General features: G+C 39.6%; 1 protein-coding gene across 6 annotated transcripts in view; it reads left to right on the top strand.

Moving 5' to 3' along the window:
- LOC127656224 (probable E3 ubiquitin-protein ligase HERC1) overlaps window positions 1-18,762 on the top strand; it is a 78,366-nt gene that overhangs the window by 12,152 nt on the left and 47,452 nt on the right. For 5 of the 6 annotated variants that reach the window (XM_052144467.1, XM_052144450.1, XM_052144433.1 and 2 more), the window contains exons 21-37: window positions 92-212; window positions 304-478; window positions 2,323-2,605; window positions 3,085-3,205; window positions 3,311-3,362; window positions 4,641-4,912; window positions 5,013-5,237; window positions 6,287-6,407; window positions 6,494-6,731; window positions 7,635-7,804; window positions 9,238-9,393; window positions 9,475-9,581; window positions 9,658-9,768; window positions 10,695-10,865; window positions 10,981-11,220; window positions 11,338-11,421; window positions 11,531-12,057. In XM_052144467.1, the coding sequence (XP_052000427.1) occupies window positions 92-212; window positions 304-478; window positions 2,323-2,605; window positions 3,085-3,205; window positions 3,311-3,362; window positions 4,641-4,912; window positions 5,013-5,237; window positions 6,287-6,407; window positions 6,494-6,731; window positions 7,635-7,804; window positions 9,238-9,393; window positions 9,475-9,581; window positions 9,658-9,768; window positions 10,695-10,865; window positions 10,981-11,220; window positions 11,338-11,421; window positions 11,531-12,057 (3,174 nt within the window). The remainder of the gene's footprint in view (window positions 1-91; window positions 213-303; window positions 479-2,322; window positions 2,606-3,084; window positions 3,206-3,310; window positions 3,363-4,640; window positions 4,913-5,012; window positions 5,238-6,286; window positions 6,408-6,493; window positions 6,732-7,634; window positions 7,805-9,237; window positions 9,394-9,474; window positions 9,582-9,657; window positions 9,769-10,694; window positions 10,866-10,980; window positions 11,221-11,337; window positions 11,422-11,530; window positions 12,058-18,762) is intronic. The other variant, XM_052144474.1, reaches the window with a different exon arrangement.

Below are 18,762 nucleotides of genomic sequence, written 5' to 3'. Positions count from 1 at the left end.
GTATGACCTTGAAACCAACATCACTATAGAAAGTGGTACAAGCTGTGGACACTACTGAAACATTTATCACACATTTTCTCTCTCCCTGCAGATATCAGCCATGTAAACTGTTGGCAGAGGTGTATCGCAGTGTTTCTAAGGTGCGGAATCGCCTCCTGGCTTGCAAGAATATGGAGCTCATCCAGACCCGTTTGTCATCCCGATATTGCTGGGTACGACTTCACTAACAGACACACTGATGCTCTCCTCACACATCATCACATGAGTGTAATGTCTTTTCTCATTGATGTTTGCAACCTTCAGATTTCTGATAATGTGGACTCAGTGGAGATGGACCCTCAGGAGCACTCATTCACCCGAACCATAGACGAGGAGGCTGAAATGGAAGAAAGAGGGAGAGAGAGAGAAAGAGAGGAAGAACACCAGGAGCAGGAAGATGAGGAGGAGGAGAGAGAGCATGAGGTCATGACTGCTGGAAGTGAGTTATGACGCATGTGTGTGTGTGCTGAGATTGGCTGATGCTTTGGGTGGCATTGGGTGGAGTTGTCACACACACATATACGTGTTATACCTTGAAAGTTTCCCATCCCAGATCAGAGATCGTATAGATTTTTTATTGTATAAATGTTATTGATTGAACATTACAGAGGGCAAATGCACTGTGCTGCATTACAATACATAATAAACAAAATGGGAATGGTTCACCAGAAATTGAAATCACCCTTATGTCATTCAAAACCGGTATACTGCTTGTTTATCTTGTTTTATTTTATTTTGTTTACATTAGTTTTTGGAGAATTTTTATGCATCTCTTTTCAAAACAATGTCATCACTACGAAGTTTTAAGGAATGAGTTAAAGGAATGGTTGACCCAAAAATGCAAATTATTTCTGAGTTTCTTTCTTCAACAAAACAGAATAATTCTTTTTTAGGATTTAACCCTCTGGGGTCGACGGAAACGCTGGCCTGTCATTACAGCGGAAACAACATAAAATTCTCAGTCATTTTGGGGCATACAGATAAGTGTAAGACATCATTAGAGACTTGTTTCAGTGACTTCAATGAAATTTCAATGAAATTTGTTTTACAAAAACCACGCATAAACGTTATTTTCTCAAAAATACAAACATGTACACATGTTGCTCACATATTATTGTAGCCCAGTTTGTGCTGAATACAGTGTTATCAGACATTAGCCATTAATATATTTTTAAGCAACTGAAAAAATGTCAAGGCATGTCAAAATTCTCCAGGGCCCAAATCACCCTCAGACCCCAGAGGGTTAATTTCAGCCCTCCTCCTTTAAACAATGCAAGTGAATGTACTCGTATTCACTGTATTTAGGGTGCATCAAAATAACCCACACGACTCCAATCAACAAATACATTTCTTCTCAACCTAAATGATTGATTATTTTTAGAAACAAAACAATACTTATATACTTTTTAAATACAAATGTTCACTTCTGTACATCTCTGTATTGCGCGCTTATGAGAGGGATGACGTAAGCTCGTTGATAAGGTCACACACATCATGTGGAGGAGGCAGGAAGCACGTCATTGTTTACAAGAGGAGCAGCGCTGTTCAAAATGGTCATTTGGCATGTGTATCCTGAATGCTTCAACCTTCAGAGACCCCAAAGAAAATGCATGCCAGGAAAAATATGAACTATTCATTGATTGCCTATACAAGATGCATTGTATAAAGGAGGAAGCCTGAAATGAAATCCTAAAAATCTTAAATTATGTTTTGATTTAGAAAGAAACTTGCATACATTTCGGATGGCCTGAGGGTGAGTAAATTATCTGCAAATTTTCATTTTTGGGTAAACTTTTCCTTTAAGATTCTTCAAATATTTCTTTGTTGCACAAACGGGTTTAGAACAACATGATGGTGAGTAAATAATGAAAGAATTTTAATTTAGAACTTTTCCTTTAAGAAACATTTGTATTTACATTTAGCTGATGCTTTTATCCAAAGCGACTTGCAGTGCATTCAGGGTATATATATTTTTATCAGTTTGTGTGTTCCCTGGAATCGAACCTATGATATTGAATCAGAATCAGCTTTATTGCCAAGTATGCTTACACATACAAGGAATTTGTCTCGGTGACATATTGCCATTGCTAGTGCCATGCTCTACCAGTTGAGCTACAGGAACCCTATAGAAAGCACAGTAACCTCACTACATCTTTATGGAATAAAATATACAGTGACATAATTGCTTTGTGTAATTGCCAGCCTTAGACACTTTATAACAGCATGCTTCTTGGCTGCTTTCCTAACCTGGCCGCTCTGTGTCCTATGTCTTGGTGGACACAGAAATCTTTCAATGTTTTCTATCAGCACGGGAAGCAACCCGAGGGAGAGACATGGATCGTGCTGGCAGCATGAGCGTACAGGAGGAGCCAGCTCAGCCCGCCCTGGAGCGCAGGAGCAGCACCGCCTCTCAGGAAGGAACGGATCTTTACACCGCTGCATGCAATGTCGTCATCCACCGCTGCGCCATGCTCCTGCTGGCCGTCAGCACACCACTCACACAACACATCAATCAGCCGCCACTGATGGGCGGGATCAACCAAGACGGAGGCGGGTTTATGACGAGGTGCGTGGCATCATCATGTACAGTGAGCTGTTAAAACAAGTGCAAACATACCTTGAACCTTTAACCTGATGCACATTGAGCCCTGTTAACATTAATTAACATGTTGAACTGTATCTATTACAATTGTAACCCTTATCATTGAAGCCTAAAATTCTTGCTGAACTCGTTCTTGCTGCACTCTTCTACAGCCTCCTTAGGAATGCCTGACCTACTTTTCAGAATTACATTATCCAGATGCCAAATACCTTGTGTGTGACCTAATTCGGAAGGACTTTTTTGAGGCTGAACCAAATTCAATTAGTTTAGTGGTTAATCTGATACTTCATTTCATTAAATGAACATTACTGAATTAGTCATTCATTAGTGATATAAATTTATATTTGGGTCATATTTCTTAATGACTTGATAATGTGTAATGTGAGCTCATAAGAACTATAATTGTTTTCTCATTTTCATTTTGTGTTGTGTGTGTTTTGTAGGAGCGAGAGCCTTTCAGCTGAGAGTCGGTCTATCCAGAGCAGTCCCAGTTACAGACTTACAAAATCCAGGAGTGAGTCTGATCTCTCTCAGCCAGAGTCTGATGAAGAAGGATATTCACTGGTGAGCACCACCACCACCACACGCTTCCCTCCATCTTATCTGAGGTACTCTTTGTATGACTGTATAAATTGTGGTTATGTAACCTGTTGGTGTGACCTGTTTCAGAATGCAAGGAGAAATGTGGATCTGGATTTAGCTTTCACTTCTAAAAAAAGAGGTAAAAGCCCCTTCCCCAACACTTTCAGAACTTCTCATACTTCATGCTACATTGTGGAGAAAAAATTGCCATAGCAAAATTCTGTAATACAGTTTTTATCCCAACTTGGGGTGGGTAATGATACAGATTTTCCAATTCTATTCTGATTCACAAGCTCTCGATCTGATTCCGATTCAATATCGATTCATATGGGTATATTTCAGTTATAATGTACCTTTTGCTTAGATATGAAAGATATTATCTCACAGCTAATGCTGTTAATTATACAGGGGACATTCTTACTAGGTACATTACGAAAATATTAATTTGACTAATTATATATATATATATATTTTTTATTATTATTATTTTGGTCACTTTTTGACCAAATCCATGTATTCAATCAATAAATCAGATATTATATCTCATAATTATTTTTGTTACATGTTTATTGTTTAATTGAATAATTTGTAGTATTTACATTGATTTGTTGAACCTGTGTTAAACAACGGTACTCTCTCTTTAACAAAAACTGGCATTTCTGTAAAGAGCATCTGAAAATGAGCACATTTTAACGGGAGAGGACTCAAATTACTTTATCTCATCTGTGCCATGCATAATTACTATTACATTGTTTATTTTATATATATATATAGCTCAACAACTCACTGTAAATGACAGAAAGGGTATTAAAAGAGAAAGTATTCAATGGCATGAAAAGGGGTCAGGTAGAACTTGTCTTTGGATACACATTAGACGGAACACCTTTTACTGTCAGCATGCAGTGAAATATCTCACTGAATACTCCCACTCTACTACACAATCAATGTCAATAATCAATGCATTGGAAAGTCTATATTTTTACCTACCCCTAATCTCCACCACTCTAAAGCAAAGTTTATTACTCATGTCCACAACAGAATGTGTGGGCTTAGAATTCTGCAGATTTCTACAGGATTCAAATAAATTTTAAACTCCCATCATATTCAGACATAATTGTTTATTTAAAAAAAGAAATAGTCTATAGGACAGGGGCGCACAATCCTGCTCCTAGAGAGCCCCTTTACTGCAAAGTTAGTTCCAACTCTTAATAAAATCCACCTGAAACAGCTGATTAAGGTCTTTGGGTGCACTTGAACATTACAGGATGGTGTGTTAGAGCATAACTGAAATAAAACTCTGCAGGAAGTACTGGGTAGATTTCCAGGAGCAGGATTGGGTACAGTTGGCATAGGACTTCACTCTGCTTACAATTAGCTTCACTGAATGATCAATTTCTTTGTGTCTTTTGTCTTTTAGGCTTTTTTTACAGTTCTCCAGACTCTTCTGCTGACTGGTTTGGGGGACGATTGGCTTTGAGTGAATGCTTATACAGCTATCCACGGTCCTATGAAGAGTCAGACCGTGATCTGAGCCACTCACTCAAGCTCTATGCACTTATCGAGAACATGGTGAACTTCATCAGTGGAGATGTTGGGAATGCCCCTGCTTTTAAAGAACCAGAAGAGAGTGTTTCCAGCAGCCCACAAGCCATGATTATAGCCATGGAACAGCAGCAGAGCAGAGCAGAGGTATGTGCCCTCACACTCAAGTACAGTATATCTCCATGCACTCTGACATTTTTATTTGTGTGTTTAATGATTAAAGATCCCATTATATCTGTTTCTGTAGTTGCGTCTGGAGGCCCTTCAACAGATTGTGGTGTTAATTTCTGGGATGGAGGAGAAGAGCAGTCAGGCTGGCACTGGAGGTGCAGCTGGACGAACAGGCCTTAGTTTTCACTCTGCCTCTCTGCTAACTTCAGTCAGACTACAGTTCCTGTCTGGGTGTTTTGGTCTGGGTGCTTTCAGCAATGGGGGGCTCAAGGGGGAGAGCGTCCAACTACACCACTACCAGGTTATTAATCTGAATAAGTTCAATTCAGTTAGAGATGTGTAAGAATGGCACTGCAGAATGGGTGGCATAATATTGATTACAATCTTAATGTTATGCCACACCAATGTCTGTATGCTGTATAATACAATACAAATATAGTATTGCACATTGGCCATCATTATTGGTTTAGTGTTAAGCTGAGTTGAGCTTTAAATGGCCTTTTTTGTGCAGATTATACTCTCTCTATATGAGTGCATTTAGCAGTGCTTCTGCTTGACAAAAAGATATGCAATAGTTTTAGTAGGGCTGTCAGTTTAACACATGAATTAAGCATGATTGATTGAATAATATTAAAAATGTGTTAAAAAAGAATTATGCAATTAATCATGACCCCGAACCATAATATAGATTGTTCCTGCCATCGGAGCAATTCAAGCTTGAAGTACCACCTGTATTTAGAAGGGGGCAGTATGCAGTGTGTAGCTATACAGATAACGAACCCTCTCAGGCTTTCTTGACTCCAGCGACAGCACAAGATGAGAACATGGTCTTGCATTCAAAAAGGGGTCTTAAGATGTGTTTTTCTGCATTTCAAACTACGTTTAACTCTACAGCGACCTTAAATGCTGTGTTTGAAACGCAAAGCAACCAAAGTGAATTATTTAAATATAATTATTATTAAATCATTAAATACTTATTTATTGTTATTTGGAGACCTTTCTCAGCAAATATTTAATCACATGAAATTAATTGTGATTAATTGGATTAATTAATCCGCACATCTTGTAATTAATTTGATTGTAAAAAATTGCAATAGATTGACAGTCCTGTTTTTTAAATGTGGGAGAACATTTAAGGCTTATAAAATTGATCAGACTGGCTTGAGCAGAATTCTTTCTGTCTGTACTTTACAGGATTCAGTCTACATACTATACACTCAATTCAGTCTTCCTAAAAATGAAATTATTTCAATTATTTGATATGGCCAGGTAAATTATGTCCCATAGGAATATACTTTTTGAAGTTTTTGAATGTTATCATAATGTTACCAGCTTTGACTTTCCTTATAGGATGGAGTCAGAGCAGCCAAGAAAAGTTTACAGATGGAAATTCAGACTGCTGTGCATAAGATATACCAGCAGCTTTCAGTCACATTAGAGAGAGCCCTGCAAGCTAACAAGCACCACATAGGTAATGTGTCTGGACACACATACTCATACAGTGATTGTACTTTTTACCTGTTCAACATGTATTCATAATGTTGTGTGTATCTCCAGAGGCCCAGCAAAGGCTGCTCTTGGTGACAGTCTTTGCTTTAAGTGTGCGTTACCAGCCTGTGGATGTATCATTGGCTGTCTCCAATGGCCTCTTGGATGTTCTCTCTCAGCTTTGTGGGACAGAAACTCTCATTGGACAGACCCTGCAACTACTTCACAAGCCTGCTGGATCTCAACTCAGCACTGCGCTCAAAGTGGCCAGCACCAGATTGCTGCAGATACTAGCCATCAGCACTGGGTACACATTACTTCACTGACAGTCTGACTTTACATAGTTGATTAAGATCGAAACCTCAGATGCTTTGTTTTATATTGAGATGCTAAATCATGTTAATTCTGTAAGGTAAATTTAGACCAACTGTAAAATTATGGCACTTTGTTTAAATCTGTCACGTTCCCTAGTTTTTTTGTCATGTAAATTAGGTTTGTTTGGCATCCCTCTTTTATATTAATATTCTGTATTCTACACAAGTTAAGCTCAATTGACAGTATTTGTGGCATAATGTTCATTACCTCAATAAATTATTATAACTCATTCTTTAAAAAAAAGCAAAAATCGAGGTTACAATGAGACTCTTACAATGGAAGTGAATGGGACCAATTTTTAGAGGGTTTAAAGGCAGAAATGTGAAACTTTTATAAAAATATTATAAAAGCACTTACATTCATTCTTAAAACTTGTGTATTATTTGAGCTGTAAAGTTGTTTAAAAAATGTTTACAGTTGTTTTAGTGTTTGTATACATCACATCGTCACAACGATGCAAAATTGTAAAATTGTCTGTAACTTTACACAGAAATGGTTAGTAAGTGATTTTATTACACTAAAATCATGTTATCATGCATATTGTTTATGTCTTGTGCCTATACTTTTGAAACAGTGAGTTTTTTAATGTTTACGGATTAGCCCCATTCACTTCCATTTTAACTGCCTCACTGTAAACCAGATTTTTGCTTTTTTTTTTTTTTTTAAGAATAGGAGAGATGAGTCAAAATACATTGTTGTGGTAATCAACATTATAACACAAATGCTGTTGATTGAGCTTAACTTGTATTGAACCCAGAATATTCCTTTAAGACTTTACAAACACAATAGTTCTTGGTCTTTAGAGTTCACTTACTGTTGCTCTGTCCACTGTCAGAACATATGCAGACAGGTTGAGTCCAAAGGTGGTCCAGTCTCTGTTGGATCTTCTGTGTAGTCAGCTGAAGACACTGCTGTCTCAAGCTATTGGGAGTACGCTCAGTGCAGGTTCAGAACTGCTGGAGAAGAGTGATGACTGCGCAGATGCCCAGAAAAAAGATTTTCGAGGTAGGACACTCAACAGCAACCATGCATGTGCATTAAATCACCAGTTACAAAAGTCACACATGTTATTCTGTTGTGTGGTTTTATATATTGTTTATACAACAATACACTGTATAATATGCACTCACCTAAAGGATTATTAGGAACACCATACTAATACTGTGTTTGACCCCGTTTCGCCTTCAGAACTGCCTTAATTCTATGTGGCATTGATTCAACAAGGTGCTGAAAGCATTCTTTAGAAATGTATATTGATAGGATAGCATCTTGCAGGGCACGAAGCTCCCGTTCCACCACATCCCAAAGATGCTCTATTGGGTTGAGATCTGGTGACTGTGGGGGCCATTTTAGTACAGTGAACTCATTGTCATGTTCAAGAAACCAATTTGAAATGATTCGAGCTTTGTGACATGGTGCATTATCCTGCTGGAAGTAGCCATCAGAGGATGGGTACATGGTGGCCATAAAGGGATGGACATGGTCAGAAACAATGCTCAGGTAGGCCGTGGCATTTAAACGATGCCCAATTGGCACTAAGGGGCCTAAAGTGTGCCAAGAAAACATCCCCCACACCATTACACCACCACCACCAGCCTGCACAGTGGTAACAAGGCATGATGGATCCATGTTCTCATTCTGTTTACGCCAAATTCTGACTCTACCATCTGAATGTCTCAACAGAAATCGAGACTCATCAGACCAGGCAACATTTTTCCAGTCTTCAACTGTCCAATTTTGGTGAGCTCTTGCAAATTGTAGCCTCTTTTTCCTATTTGTAGTGGAGATGAGTGGTACCCGGTGGGGTCTTCTGCTGTTGTAGCCCATCCGCCTCAAGGTTGTGTGTGTTGTGGCTTCACAAATGCTTTGCTGCATACCTCGGTTGTAACGCAGTGGTTATTTCAGTCAAAGTTGCTCTTCTATCAGCTTGAATCAGTCAGCCCATTCTCCTCTGACCTCTAGCATCAACAAGGCATTTTCAGCCCACAGGACTGCCGCGATACTGGATGTTTTTCCTTTTCACACCATTCTTTGTAAACCCTAGAAATGGTTGTAGCGTGAAAATCCCAGTAACTGAGCAGATTGTGAAATACTTAGACCGCCCGCCTGGCACCAACAACCATGCCACGCTCAAAATTGCTTAAATCACCTTTCTTTCCCATTCTGACATTCAGTTTGGAGTTCAGGAGATTGTCTTGGCCAGGACCACACCCCTAAATGCATTGAAGCAACTGCCATGTGATTGGTTGATTAGATAATTGCATTAATGAGAAATTGAACAGGTGTTCCTAATAATCCTTTAGGTGAGTGTAAATACAATATATTCGTCCCTGCGGCCGAATCACAGCCATGCTGAAACAGGGGCATACAGCACACAACAAACTTGGTTGTGTGATATTGCTTTATATATATTTGTTTTATTGTATTTGGTGATGCAGCTTTGTTACGAAAGAGACACACTGCAGAACTGCACCTAGGAGACTTCTTGGTTTTTCTGCGTCGTGTCGTTTCTTCCAAACCCATCCAGTCCAAGATGGCCACTCCTAAATGGACTGAAGTTCTTCTCAACATTGCTGCTCAGAAATGCTGCTCAGGTAACAGCTCACCAACCCATCAACCTGTAACTGTCTTAGTGCTATATATTTTAGGATTAGTTAATTATTTTTTTTTTTCAGGCGTTCCATTGATTGGTAATTTGAGGACTCGGCTGTTAGCCCTGCATGTTCTGGAAGCTGTTCTTCCTGCCTGTGAGAGCAGTTTGGAGGACCATCAGATGACCCAGGTCTGACTACATACACCCATATGTTTTTAATGGACAGTGTGTCTCAGTTCTAAATTGATTTGTCAATGTGGTGCAGGTGGTGGATCAGTTGTTTGCCCTGCTGTCTGACTGTATGTGGGAGGCTCCTGTTGCTCAAGCCAAACACACCATGCAGCTGAAAGAGAGAGAGCAGGAGCTCAAACTACAGGTGAGAGAGACACAGGTGGTTAAGTGTATGAGATTTAACCTCACCCTTATGTTGTTCCAGACTCAGATGACTTTCTTTCTTCAGTGGAAAACAAAAAGAGAGGTTTAGGCAGAATGTTATGGATTGACAGCCTCAGTCCCCACTCACTTTCCTTGTATGTAAAAAGATCAGCATCAGCATCAGCATTCTTATTTCTTTTTGTTTTCCATGGATGAAAAAGTAATTCTGGTTTGGAGAAACATGAGAGTGAATAAATTACAGAATTTTAATTTTTAAGGAAACTCACCCTTAACTCGTTAAGATTGGATTGCAAGAAAAAAAATTATACAAATATCTATAAGTATTGTTTAAAAGCTTATAATCTGTACTCTACAATGCATGTAGGCATTTAAATATGGGCAGAGAAGATCTTTCAATCTAAATACATATGGCCTCCAGGAAATGGTGCCAAGTACATAACAGACTCAATGATGGTTCAAATGACACAGAATGGAACTGAATGAGATCTCGTTACTCATCCCTGCATGCTTTGGAGAGAGAGAGCAACTTTAGTCATTGTTGTATTTACATGTGTAATTAGTTCCTATGTACAATTATTATGTTTTATTTGTTTGGAGAGGCTTTTGGACACTAGGATAAATTATATTTGTAATTCTATAACTTTTGATTGCTTTGTCGTATCAACATAATATTACTCATTTACAGACATATATAATGTCAAATCAGAAAAGCAGCAGGTTTTTTAGAGTTTTAGAATCTATCATTATCTAAAATAATTAAAAAAGCCTTTGATTTTAGGCATGCCACTGAAACAGGAAATCTTTAAAAACACCATTAGTGCTTAAAGAGATAAATAGTTTAATTCTGATTCTAATGTACCCAAATCCAACATTCACTACACTTTACTGTTTGTGGATCTGTCTTAGGGTGAGACAGAGGAGGAAGAGGAAAATGTACCTATCCAGGAGGTGACCTTTGACCCTGAGAAGGCTCAGTGTTGCGTGGTGGAAAGTGGACAGGGACTGACGCATGGCAGTGGGGGCAAAGGCTACGGTCTGGCTTCAACTGGCATATCATCTGGCTGTTACCAGTGGAAGGTTCTACATGCTTCTATGCACACACAATCTATATCTAAATAAATTTCTTTCTCTGTCTATGTGAGTGAAAGAGCATATTATGTGCTTTATTCTATATTCTTTATTCTATATTTAGTTCTATATTGTGAAGGAGAATCGTGGCAATGAGGGCACATGTGTGGGTGTGTCGCGCTGGCCCATGCATGACTTCAACCACCGCACAACAGCAGACATGTGGCTCTACCGCGCATACAGTGGCAACCTCTACCATAACGGAGAGCAGACCCTCACTCTGTCCAGCTACACACAGGGAGACTACATCACCTGTGTGCTGGACATGGAGGCTAGAACTGTGTCCTTTGGCAAGAATGGAGAGGTGCATTGCAGCCCACTCACAAACACACACATTGTCAACCACTTTCACAACTCGCTACTTCCTCTCATAGACCTCCTATAATGTATATGTGCTAAGCCATGTTGCTTTATGTGGCAGGAACCCAAACTGGCCTTTGAGGATGTTGATGCCACGGAGCTCTACCCTTGTGTCATGTTCTACAGCAGCAACCCAGGAGAGAAGGTGAGACAAGGAGAATAAGGGAAATAGATAATGTTTATATAACCTCTGTGGTACTCACCATCTTCACTATTTATATAAAATAGAGGATTCAAAACTATTCCCCCTGCAGGTAAAAATCTGTGACATGCAGATGAGGGGCACACCCCGTGACCTGTTACCTGGCGACCCAATCTGCAGCCCTGTCGCCACAGTCCTCGCTGAAGCCACCACCCAGCTAGTGCGGATCTTGCACCGCTCGGAGCATTGGACGCAAACCATCAACCGCAGCATTCTCCAGCGCCTCCAGCAGATCAGAGGTTGCCTGCGGGAAGGTGCTTCTCCAGTAGGGGCCACCAGATTGCCCAAGAGCCGCTCTGCACAGAGCCGAGAGGAGCAGGATGAGAAAGAGGGAGAGAGAGAGGAGAGAGGACGAAGCGGACGCCATGCTTCGGCAGAGCTGTCGGAGGTGCACTTGCGAATGCTGTGCCACCAGGTGTGGCCGGTGTTAGCTGTGATAGGGGGAGTAGATGGTGGGTTAAGGATGGGGGGACAGTGTGTGCACAAGCAGGCTGGAAGACATGCCACTCTGCTGGGTGTGGTGAAGGAGGGGAGCACATCAGCCAAGGTGCAATGGGATGATGCGGAGATCACAATCAGGTGAGAGATAGGTATTTGTCTGGATGTTTTATTTTACTCTGAAAATGAGAGCTCTCTATCACGCTAGAGTCCCATTCCAACTGCCAGGGATTTTATTGCTGGAGGTCTCTAGTGGCTGTACGGTAGGTTGCTAGTGGGCATTTCTACTGCTGGACGTTGTTGCCATAGCTCTAACTCTAATTAGCCATCGCTTTTGAAAATCTTGTTACAATGAGATGTATTGTAGATAAAGATATTTTAAATTGATAAGGAATCTGATTTCTTGCCACCAAAAATTATCATTCTGGAAGTGAAAGTGCTCAAAGCACAAGATGAATTATCTATCAATGTTTGAATCAAGCTCACTCAGAATATAGACAATTTCTGACACAATTGTATAATTTTAACCCTAGAATGTATGGGTATTTCACCAAACATTATTACATACTTGGGTCTTTTAGAGACCCATCACATATCTGTCACAAATGGATCTACAAAATGCATAGTGTCACATTTTAAGACAATTTCAAAATAATAAAATACAATATATTTTAATGTTTTATTTTATATATATATCAAAGAGATGATGCAACAAATATAGAACAGGATTCTTTACTTCCACACTGAAATTTCATAAGACGAAACTGTCTTTCAAACGCATTGTGAGCTACACATAATAACATAAACTACACACTAATTAGATGCACAAGTTACATCATTTCAGTAGAATACCCAAATGACAATAGCCATATCATACTGTTCATGTATTGCACTTGGTATAGTTTACTTTGATGTTGCTTCTTCATCAAATTGCTTGGTCAAATGTAAATTAAGTCAATCACTGACACATCAGTGCCACCTTGAGTTAGAAATAGCATGCATAATATGTATGTGTACATGCATAAGGAATACTGATAATTCACCATTATGTGAATCAATGTGATATAGTAGTCATTTGTATGAATACAGTACTCGTTTCTCTTGTAATGTACAGAAATACACTGACTAGCCAAAAAGTCGGCATTTGGATTTAAATAAGCGGATGCTTAATAGCCTATGATTGGATCATTATTGCAGTGATTAATATTATTCAGCTGGAAACAAATATTTTAACTCTTTCTGATGCAGTGTGTAGCTTCTCATTTCTTAAACATCCATGTCAGAAGACATATCCCATGGTCATGGAAAAGATGTTACTGTGTTTCAGAAGGGGCCAATGCCTGCATCAAGCAAATAAAACAACTAAGGAGATTACTGAAATCACTGGAATTGGGCTATGAACTGTCCAGTGCATTATTAAAACATAGAAGGATAGTGGTGAACCATCAGCTTAGCAGAAGAAATGTGGATGGAAAAAAATCTTGAATGATCTTGAACGGAGATCTCTAAAACGCTTGAATTCGCATCGTAAAAAATCATCAGTAGAACTCACGACTATATTTAATAGTGAAAGAGCATTTCCACACACAATTGGACTAATTGGAAAAAACAACTTGAAAAAATATATATTCACACACTACCGGTCAAACGTTTTGAAACACTTATTCTTTATTATAATTTTCTTTTCTTTTTTTTTTTTTTCCACATTTTAGAATAATAGATTATTATAGTCATAAAAATTATGGAATAACATAATTGGAACTATGGGAATTATGTTGTGACTAAACAAAATACAAAATAAATCAAAACTGTTATATTTTTGTATCTTCAGAGTAGTCACCCTTTGCCTAGAATTTGTACTCTTGACATTTTCTCAACCAATTTCTTGAGGTATCACCCTGGAATGCTTTTTAATGCCTTTCTATGTTGGGCACTTATTGGCTGCTTTACTTTATTATTTGGTCCAAATCATCAATTTGGAAATTCAATTTTAGTTTTATAATGAAATAAATTAATATGGTGGCACAATTATGTTTTTGTCTACAAAACGAATTTCAAACATTTAAGCATTTAAGCTGTCAGATCAAAAGATTTTGAAGATCATGAGAAACATTTCAGTCAAATGTTTCAAAACTTTTGACCGGTAGTGTTCGTATGTACAAATACAAATCCGTTATATACAGATGTAAAGGAATGTATGGCAGAAGAGGTAGGGTATGTTGAATAAATATAAATAGACTAAGCTGTGTGTTGCACAAAATTATTGCTCAGTGGGGCAGTTTAACTGTTCATGAGGTATTGGGCCGGGTGAGTGGGGTCCAGAGTGATTTTTTTCCAGCCCTTTTTCTCATTCTGGAAGTGTACGGGTCTTGAAGGGAGGGCAGGGGCAACCAATCATCGAACTGTCCTTTATAGTCTTCTGATGTCTGATTTCATAGCTGAACCAAACCAGACAGTTATTGAAGTGCAGAGGACAGACACAATGACTGCTGAGTAGAACTGTACTCAGCTGGCAAACAAAGTACATCCTCTGCTGGGCATTTTTCTCAATGTCAATGTGGGTATTCCACTTTAGGTCCTGTGAGATTGTAGTGCCCAGGAACCTGAATGACTCCACTGCTGCCACAGTGCTGTTTAGAATGGGTGTGGTCAATGTTGGGGTGTTCCTCCTAAAGTCCACTATCAATCTCCACTGTTTTGAGCGTGTTCAGTTCCAGGTTGTTTTGACTGCACCAGTGTGCCAGCTGTTCAGTCTCCCTTCTATATACAGACTCATCGTTATCTTGGATGAGACCGATGACAGTGGTGTGGTCTGCAAACACTTCGGAAGCTTGACAGAGGGGTTCTTGGCGGTGCAGTCATTGGTAAGATTAGTGGGGAGAGCACACATCCCTGGGGGGCACCAGTGCTGATCATATACACTCACCTAAAGGATTATTAGAAACACCATACTAATACTGTGTTTGACCCCCTTTCGCCTTCAGAACTGCCTTAATTCTACGTGGCATTGATTCAACAAGGTGCTGAAAGCATTCTTTAGAAATGTTGGCCCATATTGATAGGATAGCATCTTGCAGTTGATGGAGATTTGTGGGATGCACATCCAGGGCACGAAGCTCCCGTTCCACCACATCCCAAAGATGCTCTATTGGGTTGAGATCTGGTGACTGTGGGGGCCATTTTAGTACAGTGAACTCATTGTCATGTTCAAGAAACCAATTTGAAATGATTCGAGCTTTGTGACATGGTGCATTATCCTGCTGGAAGTAGCCGTCAGAGGATGGGTACATGGTGGCCATAAAGGGATGGACATGGTCAGAAACAATGCTCAGGTAGGCCATGGCATTTAAACGATGCCCAATTTGCACTAAGGGGCCTAAAGTGTGCCAAGAAAACATCCCCCACACCATTACACCACCACCACCAGCCTGCACAGTGGTAACAAGGCATGATGGATCCATGTTCTCATTCTGTTTACGCCAAATTCTGACTCTACCATCTGAATGTCACAACAGAAATCGAGACTCATCAGACCAGGCAACATTTTTCCAGTCTTCAACTGTCCAATTTTGGTGAGCTCTTGCAAATTGTAGCCTCTTTTTCCTATTTGTAGTGGAGATGAGTGGTACCCGGTGGGGTCTTCTGCTGTTGTAGCCCATCCGCCTCAAGGTTGTGCGTGTTGTGGCTTCACAAATGCTTTGCTGCATACCTCGGTTGTAACGAGTGGTTATTTCAGTCAAAGTTGCTCTTCTATCAGCTTGAATCAGTCGGCCCATTCTCCTCTGACCTCTAGCATCAACAAGGCGTTTTTGCCCACAGGACTGCCGCATACTGGATGTTTTTCCCTTTTCACACCATTCTTTGTAAACCCTAGAAATGGTTGTGCGTGAAAATCCCAGTAACTGAGCAGATTGTGAAATACTCAGACCGGCCCGTCTGGCACCAACAACCATGCCACACTCAAAATTGCTTAAATCACCTTTCTTTCCCATTCTGACATTCAGTTTGGAGTTCAGGAGATTGTCCTGACCTGGACCACACCCCTAAATGCATTGAAGCAACTGCCATGTGATTGGTTGATTAGATAATTGCATTAATGAGAAATTGAACAGGTGTTCCTAATAATCCTTTAGGTGAGTGTATGTGATGGAAGTGAATTTCCCCTGTTTCACTAGCTGCTGCCTGTCCGTCAGAAAGCTGGTGATCCACTGACAGATAGACGTGGGAACAGAGTGTTGGTGTAATTTAGTCCAGAGAATAGCTGGGATGATGGTGTTGAAAGCCGAACTGAAGTTCACAAAAAGGATCCTTGCATATGTCCCTGGTCTGTCCAGATGTTGCAGGATATGATGCAATTCCATGTTGACTGCATCATCCACAGACCTGTTTGCTCTTAAGCAAATTGAAGGGGATCTAGAGAGGGTCCAGTGATGTCCTTCAGGTGGGCCAACACCAGTCTCTCATATGACTTCGTGACCACAGACGTCAGAGCGACGGTTCTGTAGTCATTAATTCCTGTGATTTTGGGTTTCTTTGGGACAGGAATGATGGTGGAGCGTTTGAAGCAGCAGGGAACTTCACACTGCTCCAGTGATCTATTGAAGATCTGTGTAAAGATGGGGGTCAGCTGGTCAGCACAGGATTTTAGATAAGTAGGTGAAACACCATCTGGACCCTGTGCTTGTCAAATCTACAGTAAAACACTTTCAAGTCGTCTGCCAGTTGTTGGTTCCCTACAGTGTTGGGGGAAGTTAGTAAAGACTTTTGGGCCTCTCCACACTGATGCAGGTTCGTTAGCTGAAAATGTGTTTTTCAGATTATCAGAGTAACTTATTTTAGCCACTCTGATTTCCTTATTCAATGTGTTCCTGGCCTGATTGTACAATATTTTATCCTCACTTCTGTAAGCATCCTGATGAAGCTGCCTGAGTTTAGCTGTAAACCATGGTTTGTCATTGTTGTATGTTAAATAAGCCCTAGTAAGAATGCACATAACACAGAAACTGATATATGATGTCACTGTATCTGTGAGCTCATCCAGATTGTTGTTTGCAGCCTCAAATACACTCCAATTAGTGCAGTCAAAGCAGGTTGTAGTTCCAGCTCTGCTTCATTGGTCCATCTCTGTACAGTCTTTACAACAGGTTTAGCTGATTTTAGTTTCTGCCTGTAGGTTGGAAGATGTCACAGACAGTGATCATAGAGTCCCAAAGCTGCTCTAGGGACAGAGTGATATGCATCCTTTATAGCTGTGTAGCAATGATCCAGTGTATTTCTGTCTCTGGTGGGGCATGTCATGACATCAAGGCTTCTTGACAGATGGTACTAAAGAGTTGTTGGCATAATTTAAAAAAATGGATGAGGTACAGGGGGTGGAATGAGGTCCCTTGTCACTAAAGACCCAAGGTATGCATTAAAGGGTTAAATTATATACATGTACACTATATGGACAAAAGTTTGTGGACACCCCCTTTTAATTAACATGTTTAGTTATTCTGTTAATTCCAGTGAAGACTTAATGCTACAGTTTACTGTGGCATTCTAAAGATTTAGAATTCTTTAGAATGCCACAACTTTTTGGTAAAAGATTTGGGAGAGCCCTTTTCTGTTCCAGCTTGACAAATTCTCCTGTGCACAAAGCGAGGTCTATAAAGAAATAATGTACTGAGTCTGGTGTGAAAGAACTTGACTGGCCTTTGCGCAAAAAAACCTTTAGGATGAATTGGATGCAGACTAAGAGCCGGTCCATCACCCAATATCAATGTCTGACCTCACTGATGCTCTTGTGTCTGAATGGGAGTAAATCCATGCCGCAATATTTCAATATTAAGTGGAAAGCCATTCCAGAAGAATGGAAGATATTATAGCAGCAAAGAGTGGAACCATTCCCTAAGGTTTTGAAATTACTTGTTCAGAAAGCACATATGAATGTTGGAGTTCAGGTGTCCACAAACTTTCATCCATATACTAGTGTATGTGGTTACAGACAAATCGTGTAGACGAGGGCTGTCACATTTATAAAATTTGGCTGACGATTAATTGTCAAACAAATAATTGTGGTTATGGCTAGTAATTGTCTGTTTAAGGGCTCTCACAATGATGATGATCTCTCTGTGTTTGACTCATTGGACAGTATTTAAACAAACTTAAATTCTGGCTGATCCTAATCTGCTCTTGAGGAACTCAAGAGGCCAGAGAATACAATTATTTATATTTTGTTTTCTTGTATGGGTCACATGAGTGCATATGATTTCATCACTCAATCTGCCAGTCTGACATAGTCTCAAGACAACTCGCAATAATTTGTATGAGATGACATAATCATAAGATATTGTGCAACTTGGCCTGTACAAAAATGTATGACTTTTATTCCCATAAAGACCAATCAACCAAACCGAATTTCAAGTCGATACAATACAGGCATTAAATTTGAACTAGCTACATTTCCAACACTTTAATTTAAGAAAATTAAATTAAATTTGTATCTGTTAACACATTTGGTTACTTATTTATTTATGCAATACAAATTGCTGATTAATAAACCGAACATGCTTCAATCATCTCGTTCCAAACCCTGATGTTTTCTGTCTTCCCTGGTACACTAAACTTATTTTCTTATTAAAATCATGGTTAGGTTTAGGGTAAGGGGTTATAGCTTATGGTTAGGTTTGGAGTTTGGGTTAGGGGTTAAACTAAGGAAAAATAAAAAGAACGTTTTTTCAAATCCAATATGTTTTTCATTCTATTGTATAATACAACAGTGATTTTCCTAGTAAAATCATGGTTAGGTGTGGGTTATGGGTTAAACTTCGCAGTAATATAATTTGTTGATACGTTTATTTTCTC

This window comes from Xyrauchen texanus, chromosome 2, assembly GCF_025860055.1.
Source record: "Xyrauchen texanus isolate HMW12.3.18 chromosome 2, RBS_HiC_50CHRs, whole genome shotgun sequence".
Classification (NCBI taxonomy): domain Eukaryota; kingdom Metazoa; phylum Chordata; class Actinopteri; order Cypriniformes; family Catostomidae; genus Xyrauchen; species Xyrauchen texanus.
This window is presented reverse-complemented; position numbering and strand designations above follow the sequence as displayed.